The following is a 17302-nucleotide window of genomic DNA, read 5'->3' on the forward strand; positions in this document are numbered from 1 at the left end:
CCGTAAGCTCCTTGAGGGCAGGGGATCTGTCTTATCTAAACCTGGAAGCTCATCAATGCTCTCTCTGCACACTGTAAGGGATTAATAAGGTTTTGCTGAATCAAAAAAGCAAATAAAATAAAGCTTGGAATCCTAAGAAGAAACTAAAAGGCACCGTTGATTTATAGCGGTCCTCTACTTTCTTTGGTCTGAAGACCGCAAGGTTATTTCTCACATTATACATCATTAGGGGTTAGGGTTCAAGTCAGACAGCAGCCAGTGTGGAAAAGAGGTTTCTTATGCTTGGTGGAAGTCTAATGGGATGAAAGTCATCTCTTCCGCTTTCAGTCCTGGATTTAGATTGGGGGATCCCTGGATTTTGATTTCAGTCCCCAGAAATGAAGGGAAACAGGAAGAGGGAGAGGAAATGTTAGCCATTGTCAGGGGCAGACATACTTTTTAAAAGTGGGGAACAGGAAGTTTCCCTTGGTTTATTGGTTTATGGATGCTACAGTGTCTTTAACCAATCGCAAGCCCCAGTATGCGGCTCTCAATGAGGAGGTGACATATGTATCCCAAGGTATTGGGGAGTGGAACAGGAATTGGTTCTTCTACATGCTTTTTCACATCTGTTCTCCTCACATACCATATGACATATGGATGCAAAGGATACATACCTTATACACATTTACCATATACCTACAATAAGCAAACACATGACAAACACCCCATATACATAGACCACATGACCCACAAACACTAACACAATTTACACGCGCAGATTATACATACAACACATACAAATTTTTTACCTTCCCCCAAATCTATACATAGAGGATATATAACCTATATGTGTACACCACCCACAACATACATGTTATACACACACACACACACACACACAGAAGCTATGTATGCACGATGCAAATACATAAACTAAGAGTGTTGGACTTAAAGTCAGAGGTTGTGGGTTTGAATAATAGTGTCAGCTTGGGTGAAGTATTTACCCTTTCTAAGCTTCAATTGCTTCACCTGAAAAGGAATTAATCAGAATAGATGATTTCTCAGCCCCCTTCCAGGTCGAAATCCTCTGACCCTCCTACATGAATGTCACAAAGACACAAGATATTCACACTGTCTGTATACCGAGATCAAACACAAAATGCACACGCACAAAATGTACCCTCACCAGATCTATACATATGAACACATGTGCATCACATGTACACTAGCATACAGACACGACAAAGATACAAATACAGAAACAAGCATACACTTTCACAAACCACAATGCTACCACTCACTCTTACACATTATACACGTACACCATGTACCTACCGCTCTACAAAACAGCTACTTGATGGTAATAAGAGATAGCTAGCAGCATTTACATAACACCTTAAAATTTGCAAAGTGCTATACAAATATTATCTCATTTGATTCTCCCAACCACCCTGGGAGGTAGGTGCTATTATTATCCCTGTTTTACAGTTGAGGGAACGGAGGCAGATAGAAGTTAAGTGACTTGCCCAGGGTAACAAAGCTAGTAAGTGTCTAAGGCTGTATTTGAACTCCTGCTCCTAGGCTCTACCTAACACAGAAGTCCTGTACACACAATGCATTCCTACTACCACATCTACAGACTTACATACATGTACCCACATAGATAATGTACACACATTAGACACAAGAATCACACATGCTACCACTCCTGTTTCATCACACGTACTCTAGGCACAAAGGCACACACATACAGCCAACGCTATAAACTATAAACGTGCATACTCCACACATATGCTGTATTTTCAGCGACACTATGTACTCACGATACACATGACCTACAAATACTCCCGCTCCCACTCACATCTACACACGCCCCCACCCTCACTAGACACGTGCATGCATTATACACGCACAGAAACCACGCATACCCACGAGATGGGCTGCGCTACTCCCTCGTTTCAGTCTCCCAAGGCACCCCTGGGTCTCCATCCTCTCCTCCTCCAGAGGGGGCCGCCCCCTCCATCTTCAAACTCTCGGCCCTTCTCCTGTAGAACCAATCAGCGGCGGCGGGGCCTCGGATTGGCTGGCGCCGTTCCCCCCGGTGACGGGGCGCGGCCCGGGCTTCCCTGCTTCCCTGACCATCTGGCTGAGCCGGGAGCGGAGCCGGAGCTGGAGCGGGAGGGGGAGTCCTGGTCCAGGGTGGGAGGCGGCTGCGGCAGCGGCGGCGTCCCCCTCCATCCTCTCCCTCCTCCAGCCCTTCCCGGCCCCTCCTCCCCCTCCGCTGCGGCCAGACGCCGCCCCGCCAGCTGCGTCCTGGTCCTGGTTCGGGTCCCGGAGCTAGCGGAGCCGGAGCGGGAGCCCGAGCGGGAGCCATGGGCTGCGGAAACTCCACAGCCACCAGCGCCAGCGCGGCCCGAGGTGAGGCGGGCGAAGGAGGGACCTTCATCTCCACTCTCACTCTCCCTCCCATCAGACAGGCAGGGAAACTGAGGCCCAGGGACCGGGAGGGAACGCAGCATCCAAGGTCAGCCAGTCCCCCCGGGCAGGACCGTAGCCGGGATTCGAACTGAAGCCAGAGTGATCAGGCTTTGTCCAGTACTATCCGTGTGACCTTGGGCAAGTCACTTCCCTCCCCCAGGTCTCAGTTTCCTCCTCCGTAAAATGAAGGGGTGACACTGGATGGACTTTGAGGTCTCTTCGGGCTTTAGAGCACTAGTCTTTCTCTTACTCAGTTTTCTCATCCGTAAAATGAGGGGGGTTGTATAGTCTCTGAGTTTCCCTTCACCCTTAGAGCTGTGACCTCTCCACGCCTAACTTCCCTCATCTGTAAAAAGAGGGGCTGGGACCGAATGGCCTTTGAGGTCTCCTTCCACTCTAGATCTAGGACCCTCTGATTTGCTGATTCCAAGTCCACAGCTCTATTTAATGCACCATTTTTTTTTCTTTTTTGGTTAGGGATGAAAAGAAGATCATGAGGAGGGTTACAGAGGCATCCATCCTCTCTCTTTTAATTTTCCAAGGGGCAGCACTGTTTCTGGAAAGAGATAGAATTGCATTTCAGGGGCACGGGGGTTCCTGGCCAAGGGTGGGATGGGGTTTGCTTGCAATGACATTATGGATTGGGAGGCAGGGGCACTGGGTTTGAGACCAAGCTCTATGCCTGAGCTGCTGTCTGCCTGGGTGATCTGGACAAGTTACTTTTCCTGGTAAGGTCTGGTTTGAAGATTTTAGAGTGGGAAGAAGACTTTAGAAAACACAACACTTTGTATATAGTAGGCACAAAATAAACGTTTATTTGAATTTCTGGCTATTTCTCTAGCCTCCCCCTCATTTTTCACAGGGGGAAACTGAGGTCCATAGAGAACAGTGATTTGCGTAAGTTCATCCTGGTAGTAAAATAAGAAGACAACCCAGGCACCTCACTCCAAATCCTCTTTCACAATCCTCTGGACCTCAGGTTTCCCCATCTGGAAAACAAGGCGATAGAATCGGTTATCTCTAGCTTGCCTTCCAGCGGGAAATCTGTGGCATATGACCATTCAGGGGTGGGAAGAGGAATGCTTGGTGTCTGGGATTAGAGATTGAGAGTTTCCATGTAATCTGAAAATCCTACTGAGGAAAGCAGTCCCTTCTTCATCCTCCTTCCCATTCCTCCTCATTTCCCCCAAACATACGCACTCTTGCCAAGACCTGTGTTTCTCACACCCAAGAACAGAACATTACCTACTTTGATGCCGACACTGGAAAAGTACAGCAGAGGAACCCAGGATGATTTTGGCAGGTGAAGGGTGGGTAGCATTAGGGGAAAGCAGAAGACAAAAAATGACTTGTCAGCACTCCTGCTGCCTGTAAAGATTAGTCTCTTACAGTAACACAGTGAGAAGTGGTGGTGGTTGGGAGATCAGACTTTATGGAAAAGGTCATTAAGTAAGTAGGGAAAGTGCCTGGGGTTCTGATTAAGAAAGAAGATGTGAAATATTAAGGTTTTATTGGGATATAAACAATGTGTGATAGAGCTTTTAAAAAAATTAACAGACACTTGCTGTTGATATTTTTTGTTTAAAACAGATCGCTGACAATTCTCTTTTCAACACTTGTTTTGGTTGGCAGAAGTCTCCCACAGTTCTGAGGGCCAGCCAGCTCATGTGTTAAATGACCTCTCCTCAATTCTATCCCTCCTACTTTATCTAGCTAGCTTCTTATGATTTCTGATAGGCAAGGTCTGCTTTGGGTGCTATCTACCCATGTGACGCATTTCATTTCCCCTTTCTATGACTGCTCTTATTTTATTTCATTCAGATATGTCAAATGTCATGTCATAACCTGTCCAGTATATGCAAATAGCTGCCTGCTACTGCAGTGTGCCACTGGCAGCCAGCTAAGAGCTCTACCAATGATTTTGTAACCTCGGGCGAGTCACTTATTTTAATTCACTCTAAAGAGCTGAGGATACAGTGAAATACTCTGAACCTTATTTTGTAGTCTTTAGTAGGATGAACTCAGGCATTTTGCCAGTTAATCGGAAAAAAATATATTCCTTGTTGATGTCAGTGATTACATATCTTGGTTCTAACTTGAGAAGAAAGAAGGATTTTGGGTCCTTTTTGGTCAAGATTGAAAATCTATATGAAATTTTAGTCTTAAGAGAAGTAGTTAAAGCTAGGTATATCTATGTATCTATATATAGGTATATATACAGATATATAGATATAGATGTAGATATAGAGATAGATAGATAGATAGATAGATAGAGATATAAAAGCATTGCTGTGAGGACCTTTGTCCACCCATTGATAAGAATCTTAATTCCGTCTCATTGCCAGTTAAATTTCCAGCCTTGTGGATTTCAGAAAGCCACTGGGGAGTAGCTATCCCAGAGTTATATAGCAGTTAGAATGGTCAACTAGGAGCATGGTGCTGAGACCCCATCTGATCTCTAAAGGGGCTGGTTAGCTACACCCTTAATGTTGGCTAGCTTTCTCGCACTTGCGTGCCCTTGGCCACCAGGGGAACTGGGTGGAAAAGTATGGATGTCTCAGTGCAAACTCATCTTACTACCCTGTAAGAAAACCAAAAATTTTAAAGACATTCATTGAGATGATTATTGGCATTATAAAAAGACAAGCTACTAGTTTCCGTTAAAAATGATCTAAAGCAATATATCGAAGGGATTGTTTTTAGACAATTAGTTAGTAGACTGACTCGGTGGGAAAACAAAGCTACCCGTATGGTTTTATTACTGGGAATGACATGAAAGATGATGAATGATAGTTTTGCTGCTATGCTCTAAGAGGCTTTTCCATCTGACTTGCAGCGGAAACCTTCTTTATCTCTCATTTCTCCCTATCAGAATATAAGCTCCTTGAGAGCAGAGACTTTTCCACTTTTCTCTTTGTATCTCTAGGATTTAGCATAGTGCTTCACACATGGTGAGCCCTTAAGAAATAGTCATTCATTGGACTGGGGAGAGAATACATTTATAGATGTGTGACAGGAGCCACTTTGAACGTCAGTCAAAAATGACGATGTTATTCGTGAATTTGTAAGCCAATGGGAAACTGACTTGAGTTACAAAATTGTGGTTTGCAGAACTTTTCAAAAAAACCCTATCCTCTAGGATGTGAAGGGAAGCACATTTTTATTAGGATAAGAATTCAGAGTCTCGGTCCTGTTGGTGAGTGGGTCATCAGCGTCTGCTGTTGTTTAGGAAGGACGCCGCACAGAAAAGCACACTCTTTCCTTCCCTTGTTTTCGATCTACCACAAATGACTTTCTTTCCAACAAACAAGCTAGGGAGTCCACTCTGTGGAACATGAAGGAAAAACACAGTGAGCAGAGAGTCATTGCATCACCTCTTTGATGAATCTGCCCTTGCATCTGAGAAGTCACTTCCCAAACATTTCCCTGCTTGAGAATCCAGCTGGCTGGCTGGCTTCAGGGCTTGCTCATCACTGCTTTGATGCTGTTTGTTGGCTGGTGGTAGGGAATTTGCTTCCAGAAAGGAAATGGGCCACGATGAGAAAAATGAGATGGGAAAAAAAAAAGCACAACACAGAGATACGGATGTTCTTCTCACTTGAACATTTTTATCAGAAATATCAAGTAAAGTATCAGCTAAGTGTTTACATGCTGTCATTTTGAGGCCTCAAAAGTACCTGAAGCAAATTAAATAATTAATCTGATTTAGGAGGTAGAGCACTTGGACTGGAGTCAGGGAGACCTGAGTTCAAATTCTACCGTGGGCACTTACTAGATGTGTGACCCTGGGCAAGTCACTTAACTACTGTCTGCCTCAGTTTCCTCAACAGTAAAATGGAAATCATAATAGCAGATGATAACAACACCTACCTCCCAGGGTTGCTGTGAGTACCCGGTGAAATAATATTTGTAAAGCTGTTAGCACAATACCTGGCACATAGTAGGTGCTTAATAAATACTTGTCCCCTTCCCTTCCCCTCTGCCCTCTGAATTAAAAAAAAAATAAAAACAACCTTTAAAAAGTCTTAAACTAGGGGCGGCTAGGTGGCGCACTGGCCCTCGATTCAGGAGGACCTGAGTTCAAATGTGGACTCAGACACATAACACTTACGAACAGTGAGACCCTGGGCAAGTCACTTAACCCCATTGCCTAGCCAAAAAAGTCTTAAACTGCCATAAGAATCAGATGTTTTGAGGTTTATAGTTATCTAGCTATCTATCTGAGATGTTCCAGAAAACTCTGCACTTAATTTTCAAATACTTCTAAGTGCAAGAGCTCCCATCATTATGGTCATTATCAAAACCAACATTTAGTGAGCACTTTATGGCTTTCAAAGTATTTTAAATATTAGCTCTTTTAATCCTTATAGCAACTCTGGAGGTAGGTACCACTATTATCCCTATTTTACAGAAGGAGAAACTGAGGCAGAGAGTGATTGTCCCCCAGTGCACCCTGGGCCATCACCAATCATCTGGACTTTTGCCCTGCCACTGGGCTCTGATGACTCTGCAGGAGAGAGTAAGGCTGACGATTTTTCCAAGCTCTTCCTCACCTTAATCCAATTCACACACACGTCAAGACATCACTCGTTGTGATGTCATTGGTCCTCTCTGAGAACGAAGTACAAAGAACAACAATTAGTAAGTGTCTGAGTTAGGATTCGAACTCAGGTCTTCCTGCCTCCAAGTTTCATGTTCTATCCATGGTGCCACCTGGCTTCCATAAATATTTTTCTACATTAAATTTAGAAGCAGCTATCTTCTTTTCAAAAAATAAATTTTATCTTTAGGTTACTTTTTTATTTTTAGAAACATCTCTTTTCAAAGAAGGCATATGCAAGTTTTTCAGTGTCTCCCAAATATGGATGAACCAGAAGTCTTCATTTCAAGTCCTAGACACGACTTGACCTGAGGAATCCTGGATGACTTTTCGTCCTCTTCCTCTCTCCTCCCAGCCCATGTTACTTTGTTCTAGTTAATTGAGGCAGGTTTGTTTTACCTCATAGTCCTATTTCACTTTTGAACTGAAGAAGAAATAACATGACCCAGTATGCTATGCACCCTAGAGGACTCCTAAGAAAAGTGACTTGAACACTGGATAATTGCTGCTTAGGTAGAGTTCACCATACATAATCACCATCGTTGGCCAAGATGAAGTTGTCCCTAAAAAGTATTTCTGTGAATTTGGTATTACTTTACAATCGTTTATTGAACATGTGTTCACCAGGCACTACATTATAAAGTATTTGGGGGCAGGTGAGGTAAAGAAATAAAAATATTCCAAATTGGAGCAGTGATGGATTGGAAGTTAGATAATCTGAGTCGATCTTATCGACTACGAGGCCATTTGGCTTACTTTAGGTGAAGTTGTCTGGGCCCCAACTCCTGGAAAATGAAGGGGTTACACTATTTAAACTCTTAGGATTCCTCTAGTTCTAAAATCCCAAGATTTGATTCCCTGTCTAGAGGAGTCAATAGTCAGGGAGACTGAAATCAAAGAAAGTAATAGCTTAATATAAATTGAGTATGGAGGGAGGAAGGAAGGAAGCATTTGTTATACACCTACTATAAGCCCAGCATTGTGCTAAGAATTTTACAAATATCTCATTTGATCCTCTCAGCAACCTCCATTTTACAGTTGAGGAAACTGAGGTAGACAGTGGTGAAGTGACTTGCCCAGAATCACAAAGCTGGCAAGTGTCTGAAGTGGGATTTGAACTCAGAAAGGGAAGAAACCCAAGTAACTTTAGGCTTGGGCTCCTCCAAGCTTTAGAACGCTTTTTCTTCTATCTCCAGTGCTATCACCTAGCTATGTGTAAGTGCCAAAGGGACCTCATTTAAAGGAGTGACCAGAACAGTTTGAATTGAGGAAGCTTCCCCAGAGGAGCTGAGTTTTCAACCTAGATAGAACTGAGGGCCACTATATTCACATGCGTTGAAATAAAACAATGAAAACACTCTATGTCCTAATGCTTTAGGACATTATCACTTTCTGGGGTTAGGAACTAGCTTCCCCCCAACCTAGAAATGCATTGTGAAGGCTTGGTATCTTTATGGAATTATTTTCTTTTTAGTGACTTCTGAAAATCCAATTAATTAGCTTGACCTTTCCCTTGCTTTGTCTATAAAAATGTCTTGATTGAAGAATCAATTTAAAAATCATTACATCTGAGAGAATTACACCTGCTCTGTCTCTTTCTGTCTCTCTCAAAAGGCAATCAGCTATTAAATAAAGGCAATTCAGCTCCTTCTTTTCCTCTATTTAATCCTTAAGGGGCTAAGTGGATGGATGAGCAACCCTCCACGTTAGGCTCGTGCTGTCCAAACAGCCAGTCAGGGCCCTTTTCATCTAGTCATATTTCTTTAGGCTATAGCTAGTGGGACACTGTGTAAGCATCTTAATGAAAACATGGGGAAATGACACGCAAGGTCTGAATGTTCTCAAACCTCTGAATGGTTGACTTGGTCCATATCAACATGGCACATTTCTAAGTGTGTCATAATGGAGCTGTTACAAAAGCATTCTGCCCGTGATTTTTTGAACTGATTGATTAGCTGTGATCATGCATTTGGCAACTCTTTGTATTCTATTTTTGTGAAGGCTTGTGGTCAGAATGTTTCTGAGATAATTCTGCTATTATTTGTGTAGAAATAATTTAAGGAGGAGTTTTGGCTATTAATCCTCTTAAATGTCCACAGTCATCTGGACTGACAATTCAGCCTTTGAAGTAACTGGGTTTGGTTTCAGACCTCAGCGGTATGGGTTTGGCTATCCACAAACCTAAATTAACTACAAATTGGTTGCAAACTCTCTCCTTAAGTTCAGGCCTAGCTTAAGGTCACATCTGAGGCTCTTGGAATCCATTGCTCCATTCAAGCTCAGTTGGCTATCCCTTTTTGCTAGGTCTCTCCAGATTTGCCTTGACTTATCTGTTTTTTTCTGCCCCCTCCCTCTCCTCCCATGTAAAGTTTTTGAGGGAAGGGACTGTTTTGTTTTTGCTCATGCCTAAATTGAATCGATAATTCATCCAGTATTTATGGAGTGCCTAGTATGTGTTCAGAACTTTCGTTGCAGGAGACAGACACTATCTGTTTTGGTCCTCTGCCTGCAAAGGACTTCTAATTGGGGAGATAAGACAGACACTATACAACAGTAAAACAAAATTATCAAGAATTAAATGAATTGATGCAAAGTGAAGTGAGAAGAACCAGGAGATCATTGTGCACAGTAATAACAATGTTGTAATGATGGTCAACTGTGAAAGACTTAGCTGCTGTGATTATTATAATGTTCCAAGGCAACTCCAAAGGACTCATGAAAACAATGGTATTCACCTCCAGAGAGAGAAATGAGGGCAAACTCTGAGGGCAAATTGAATAATTTTCTCTCTTTATCTGTCTAGCTACTGTGATATGGCTAATATGGAAATGTTTTGCATGATTTCACATGTATAATTGATATCTTTTTGCTTGCCTTCTCAGTGGGTGGGGGAGGGATAGAAGGGAGGAAGAGAATCTAGAATTCAAAATTTGAAAAGAAAAAAATGTTAAAAGTAAACAATAAATATACTGAAAAAAGAAGAAGAGTTAAATGGAGTGTTAAGCAAGGTTCAGGGTTTCAGGCTGAGTTAGAGGGAGGAGAATCAAGAATTAAAGACCCTAGGTCCAAAGGAGACTTTTGCAGAAATCTGGGTGAGGTAATAGAAGGTGAAGATTAAAGTGGCATGGGGGAATTCAGATGAAGGGATGGGCACAAGGCCTTTAGGAAGCCTCAGTTTCTGGCTGGGTATGCAGGCGGAATGGGAAAGAAGTGAGAGGTGATTCCAAGATGGGTTTTTTTTTTTTTGGTGAGGCAACTGGGATTAAGTGACTTGCTCAGGGTCACACAGCTAGTTAAGTATCAAGTATCTGAGACTGGGATTTGAACTCAGGTCCTCCTGACTCCAGGGCCAGTACTCTATCCATTGTGGCACCTAGCTGCCCCCAAGATTTTAGGTCTGGGCATTTGGGTCAATGGTGATTCACTAATAAAGATGGGCGAATCTGGCTTTTGGAGAATGAGGATAAGTTTGAGTTTGAAGTGATGTGATCCAACAAGCATTTCCATACAAAGGAAATTTACATCTACTTTGTGCAAGGCATCTGCTCTCCCCCCTCTTCCCTCCAGAAGACAGTGAGACATCCCAAGTGGAAGTAGCCAGGTGATCTCTGTGGCTACTAGCTAGCTGGGTGCTTTCAGCAGGTAACCTGCAGAAACAAGCAGGTTGTGGGATCCGTGGGCTTGAGTAGGTTCAGCTCATTGCCATCCATTTCTATCATCTCTTTTAGTAGAATTCACAGTACATCAGTTGTTACGGCTGAACAATTCAATCATGTTAAAGGCCATTTTAATAGAATATGTTCCCAATTTTGGGCTCGACATCCTCATCTCACTGTGGAGGAGTAATCTCTCTGCATGGTTTATATCTATATACACATGAAGCTAGTGTTATCTTTGGTTGCAAGCTGTTTGACCTTTATTTGAATTTTTTTTTGCATAGTAAAAATACAGCATGTAAACAAGGACAACTCTGAACAAAGCTATTTTTTCTAAGCTTATTATACACGTATATCTTAGGCACATAGGTCTTTTTTCCCTTTAAGGTATTTGAAGAAATAACTTGGAAATCTATATCTTCTAATGGTTTGTTGAAAAACAAACATTGGCCTGATTAGAGTATGTTTTTTCCTTTTACTTACTAACCTGAGATTTAATAGCATAGCTGATTGATTATAGGGCTTCTAGCTGCGATAACAAACCTGAGGTTCAAAAGGATTTTGTCATTTTTCTAGCTATATTTATATGGCTCACAGAAGCATCTTTCCTCTTATAGTTCATAGAGTTTCTTCTTACAGTTCTTATATTTATGAAACAAAGGGGGGAAAGTTTCCTGCCACTTTTTATTATTTCCCATAAAACACTAATAACTATAGGTATAATCATTTATGTTGGAAGAAGGATATTCGGTATAAGTCTCAAGCATTTTTCAATCCCAGATAGTAATCTTGTAGAGAGAAGATAGCGTCACCTGCCAGTTTCAGAAAAGAAATATATATTTTTTAAAATCTGGTTTGGTAATTAATTTTTCCATGAGGGCTTTCAGTAAAATATTATTTAAATTAGATACTCCTGACAAAGTGCAGTGATCAAAAGAAGCCTTTTATGGTCAGTCTTACTCAGTGTAAAAAGTGTCTGACTACTTCATTCTTTTAAAAGAGAAGAGATGTTTCCTTAACATTGTGATTTAGTACTATTTCATCATTCATCTAGGAACAGATTATACTTTGATAATTTTGTGAAAACAAAAAATATTTGAAAGAAAATTAGCCACCATGATTCCCTTCCTCTTGTAAAATTATAATATAGACTGATTAGGTCACAAAGAAACATCTGCCTATAAGAAATAAGATGTAGCATGCATCTATTATAATGTTAAAAATGCTGCCATAACTAATTAGGTGCTTTCCAGCTGGTGTGTTTTAATGTTTCCCAAGAGATTTACATCTAGGATCCTGAAATGTAGACTCTATTCCATTAGGCTTGATTTTGAAAAATGCTAATTATGCCCCATATTGCTTTTTAGAAAGAAACTTTTTGGAGGAGGAAAATTGATTTGTCAAATGTTTATCCATGGTGGTTGGGAAATGGGGTATTTGGGGTTAACTGGTATTCTGATGAGCTGATGGGTTTTAAAAGAATTAGAATATAGTAAAACAATCTCAGTACTAAAATTGTACTGTCTAGTATAGTGTTGGGAAAAATAGATGCTGGAGAAATATATGCTGAATCAAATGGAATGCAGCTTAACTTTTGATGATTTATGGAGCACTTCAGTATCCCCCTAGGTCAGAGATTCTTAATCTGTACTTCCAAGGAGTCCAAGGATAGATTTCGATGGGTCCATATACTTGAATTTGAGGATCTTTTATCTTTATTTTCATTAACCTCTAACTGAAATTTAGTATTTCCATCAATATTTAAAAACATTCTTCTGAGAAGGGTTTCATAGGTTTCACTACACCACTGATGCATTCCATGGCACAAAAACTGTTAAGAATCTCTGGGTTCTAGGTTGTTTAGGTTATCATTAGGAACGTGAATAATTGCATAACGCCCAGAAAGTAATTTGGTTATTTGAGCTTTCTCCTTTTTCAGATTTTGTATGATTGGAGTTTACCATATTTCTTTTTTAGGAAAGAAAAAGTGCTTTTAGCTTTGGGTCTCATGGGCTTCTCATGAATGTTGTTCTAGAAAGAGATTCCCTTCTCAGCTTAGTTGTAAATTTTTTGAATTTTGAGAAAGTGACCAAGCATCATGGTGGGTTGAATTTCACTCAGTGACAGAGACATACCTTTCTCATGCAGAGAGGACTTTGACTTTGGGGAAAATTCTTGGCTCAATATAAATATATATCTCAATGAAAACATCATGTAAGTTGAGAATATAATTTTTAATATAACCTTCAAGGTGCAAAATTGCAAATAGGAGATTCAGTTACGCATTCATACCTCTTCTGTGGTATGAATGGGCACCCCATTCTGTGGCATGAAAACCCCACTGGACTTGCTTGACACAAGGTCATATGGCTTGACTGATCCAAATGCTAAAAACAAATAGGAAAAGAAGGCAGAGAAAGAGGTAAATAGATAAGTGACTGAGCTACTGGTTTAGCAGAGAGGGAGACAATAAGGTAAAGGTCTTGCTTGAAAGCAAGTCAGATAGTTGGGGAGACTCAGGATGCTGCTTTGCTTACAAAAAAAAGAGAAAGCCCTGGAGAGATATTGCCAGAGAGAAAGGTGGCGGTTTGGCTTCCACCAGAAAAGAGAGTGGAAGCCCTATGGAATTATTTCCTATACCTTTCCCTTGCTTTTGTTTTAGGAAGGCATATGTCAGAGAGCTCAACAAAAGCTGCTTCCCCTCAATTGTTTACTCCTTAATTTCCCCTGGATATTGGAGGCAAAAGTGTATCTCCTACAATATGAGTTCTGAGTTACATTTGATAGTTATGGTGGGTTCTTTAGCTTTTTAAGGAAAGACTGTTTTGGAATCATGAATGTCCTTCCCTGGTGGCAACACAAAGTCCTACTGGGCCATAACTTAGCCTTTTTTTTTAGGCAATTAGGGTTAAGTGACTTACACAGGGTCACACAGCTAGTAAGTGTCAAGTGTTTGGTCTGAGACTGGATTTGAACTCAGGTCCTTCTGACTTCAGGGCCGGTGCTCTATCTGCTGTGCCACTTAGCTGCCCCAACTCTGCCTTTTTCTAATAACTGTTGTTCTGACTGGCAGTGAGGAGAGAGGGGAACTCATGACATCCTCCATGCCAATGTCTAAAAGGTGCCAAGTTATTAATTGATAATTATATCGTGAAACTCTTAATGGCGCATAAAATATTCACATTTTTGAGATGTAGTGTTAAGCCACCATTGAGCTAATGTGGAGAAATTGAAGAAATATTTTTTTTTTTAAAATCTGGTTTGGTAGTTCTTCTATGAGGGCTTCCAGTAAAATATTATTTGAGTTGGATATTCTTGACAAAGTACTATGATCAGAGAAGCCTTTTGTAGTCAGCATTACTCAGTACAACAGCATCTGACTACTTCATTCTTTTAAAGGAAAATAAATATGTCCTTAACATTGAGGTTCAGAACTATCTCATCATTTAGCTAGTAACAACTCACATATTTGTAATTTTGTGAAAATGAAAAATATTTGAAAGATAATTTGCCACCGTGATTCCCTTCTTATAAAATTGTAATATAGACTGATTAGGTCACAGAGAAACATTTGTCCGTAAGACTATCTGCCCCAGTGATGTTAAACAATGTAATTGTCTGAAATCGCTCACTTTCAGGTCAAAATGTACTTTCTGTTACTTTGATTCCTTACTATGCCTCTATTTCTGCTTTATATATTAGTACTAATACAAGTGGAAAATATAAACTGTGTGAGTTTGAATATAGACTATATCCTTAAACAAGATCTTTTTGAAAGGAAAAAGAAATGATCAGTATATATAGAAAAAGAGCGGTGATTATAGGCTTCAACCAGGTTTTCTACCAGGCAAGTCTGATTAATAAATATGACATAATATAATATAATATAATATAATATAATATAATATAATATAATATAATATAATATAATATAATATAATATAATATAATATAATATAATATAATATAATATAATATAATATAATATAATATAATATAATATAATATAATATAATATAACATAATATAACATAATATAACATAATATAACATAATATAATATAATATAATATAATATAATATAATATAATATAATATAATATAATATAATACAATAATTATAATTGTTCATTATAACATAAAGCAATTCTATAGCACATAGTGCCTGAAGGAAGCATGACTTGAGACATAACAACATTATTGCTGAAAATCCACCAGTTTCTTGATCTATAGGAACTTCATTTGTAGGATCCAGTGATTCTCTACCAGTCATCAGAAACCAGTCAAAACTAAATTCAGATTTGGATTTTATCAATCATTTTTTGCTCCCTTTTTCTCAAATATTAATGGCTATTAGATTAAATTGTCTACTGTAATGTAATTTTAGTGCATGATTGGGGCTTACTTTTTGAACTGAGCAGCAGGTTAATGCTAATGCTATTGTCTTTTTCCACATTTTAGGTCCTGCTGGAGCTGCTAAAGATGCGTAAGTACTTAAAATCTTATATTAATGCACTTTGTTTTTTGAAAAGCGTACTGATTAGAAGTTGAGTGTATGTCAGTGTAAGTGGAAAGGCTAGTATGCAACCAACCTTCCTTTCTCTACTGGGCATGTGTGGAAATTACTGCACTGATTTATGGCTATAGTTTACTTACTCTTTGTAGAACAGTGTGTTATTGTTTGTGATTCACATTTTTAGACTCAGCCTTGATCTCAAATTTAATCAGAAAGGGCTATCTCTCTTCTGAAAGCCAAACATGTCAAGCTCTCCTTTGATTTGGGTAGAAGCTCCTGCATTAGCAAAAAGAAATGATTCATCAAGGGATAACAACACATCTAACCCCACTGTATTTCATAAAGTATGAAAGTCTAACCCTGTTGTCACCCATTAGTTGTGAGCTCTCTGGGTGATGATGGAATGAACTGCTCACCAAAGGTGGGTTGAAATAATGATTTTTAGTTAAAGAACTTTTTCATAAAAGTTTAAGTAGAATCATTTTTGGGCCAAATTCTCAACAGTATGCTTCCTACTTGTAGGACTCACAGAATTTTAGCATTCCAAGGTACCTCAGAGGTCTGCTCGTCTAACCCACAAATCAACAGAAATACCCTTCTATGATGTTCTTGACAAATTATGGTTTAGACTCGATGTTTGCTGAGGATCCTTCAAATACTAAATTTCCAGGATCAAGTTAAAGGGCACCAAGTGCCTATTTCTCAGGGTAGCCCACTCCCCTTTGGGAAAGCTCTCAGTCATTTACAAGTTTTTCCTTTTTTTGACCCAGAACCTTTCTGCTGCTTCTGCTCCATGTACCATTGTTTTTTTTTTTAATTTGTCCTCTGGGGACAAGAATCTCTCTTCCAAATGATAAGGCTTCGAGTAGGTAAAGGCTTCTCCTTAAAGCTTCTGTTCTCTAGCCAAACCATAACTAACTCCTTCAGTCCATCCTTACATGGCTCAGTTGCTAGTTCCTTCAGCATTCTGGTTGGCCCACATTGGACCCACTTGAATCTGTTGGTGCTCTTCCTAAAAGGGGGCTGCCAGAACTGGACACCCTCATTGAGCTGTGGTCTACTCAAAGCAGAATACAACAATGCTGTGACACTATGGAGCGAGCAATACAGCTTCAGTTGATTATTTTTTTTGCCTGTCATGTTGGTTCATTGAGCTTGAACTACTAAAGCCTGTGTGCACCTTTTTTTCATGAGAGCCTATGAATGGCACCTTATACTTCTGAATTTGACTTTTTTGAATGAGAGAGGCCAGATCCATGATCCCATGATTTTATTGGTATAAAGAACTTCTCATGAGGAAACTTCTTCACCAGATGTATATCTTGTTGTTCAGTCATTTTCGGTCCTGTCCAACTCTTCAGGACCTCATTTGTGGTTTTCTTGGCAGAGACAGTGGAATGGTTTGCCATTTCCTTCTCCAGCTCATTTTACAGATGAGGAAACTGAGGCAAGCAGGGTCATACAATGAGTAAGTGTCTGAGGCTAGATTTGAACTCAGGAAGATGATTCTAGACTCAGTGCTCTGTCCACTATGGTGCCACCTAGCCTTAGGGAGTTGCCTGGGGGCACTGAGAGGTTAAGTGGCTTTGTTAAGGTCTCACAGTCATAATATGTTAGAAGTGAGACCTGAATTGAGATATTCCTGATCCCGAGGCTGGCTCTGTGTCCACTGTGCCATTCTACATAAGCAGCATCTCTTATGATAGAAGTGTCACACATTAATAAGAGCACATAGGTCACTTGTGCTATATTTAGAGCAAGAGTCCAATAATGTAATGCAGTTTACCTGAATTTAGAGCAGGATAAAAAGCCTCGCTTTCTTTTGTGAATGCTCACAAGCGTTCTCTTTTTTTTAGATACCTTTCAAGATAACATTTCAAAATCTATTTATTTAATAACAGAATTTGCTTCCCCTATTACAATAATTTTCAATTCAAAATATAGCATTTTCATGACAAAATAATAAATATCCAGATTTTTATGTGGAAAATGGGACAGTGTGGTATAATGGAGGGAGCAATGAATTTGAAATCAACTCCTTGGTGGACATCCTGTTTCTATTACCTATGA

At 40.0% G+C, this 17302-nt stretch overlaps 1 protein-coding gene across 1 annotated transcript in view; it reads left to right on the plus strand.

Moving 5' to 3' along the window:
- The first annotated feature begins 480 nt into the window (after positions 1 to 480).
- CUNH12orf75 (chromosome unknown C12orf75 homolog) overlaps positions 481 to 17302 on the plus strand; it is a 37421-nt gene continuing 20599 nt past the window's right edge. Inside the window, exons 1-4 of the mRNA XM_020982413.2 lie at positions 481 to 559; positions 2034 to 2083; positions 2133 to 2400; positions 15178 to 15202. Coding sequence (XP_020838072.2) covers positions 481 to 559; positions 2034 to 2083; positions 2133 to 2400; positions 15178 to 15202 — 422 coding nt within the window. The remainder of the gene's footprint in view (positions 560 to 2033; positions 2084 to 2132; positions 2401 to 15177; positions 15203 to 17302) is intronic.

This window comes from Phascolarctos cinereus, unplaced genomic scaffold, assembly GCF_003287225.1.
Source record: "Phascolarctos cinereus isolate Bilbo 61053 unplaced genomic scaffold, phaCin_HiC Scaffold_1;HRSCAF=81, whole genome shotgun sequence".
NCBI classification, from domain to species: Eukaryota; Metazoa; Chordata; class Mammalia; order Diprotodontia; family Phascolarctidae; genus Phascolarctos; species Phascolarctos cinereus.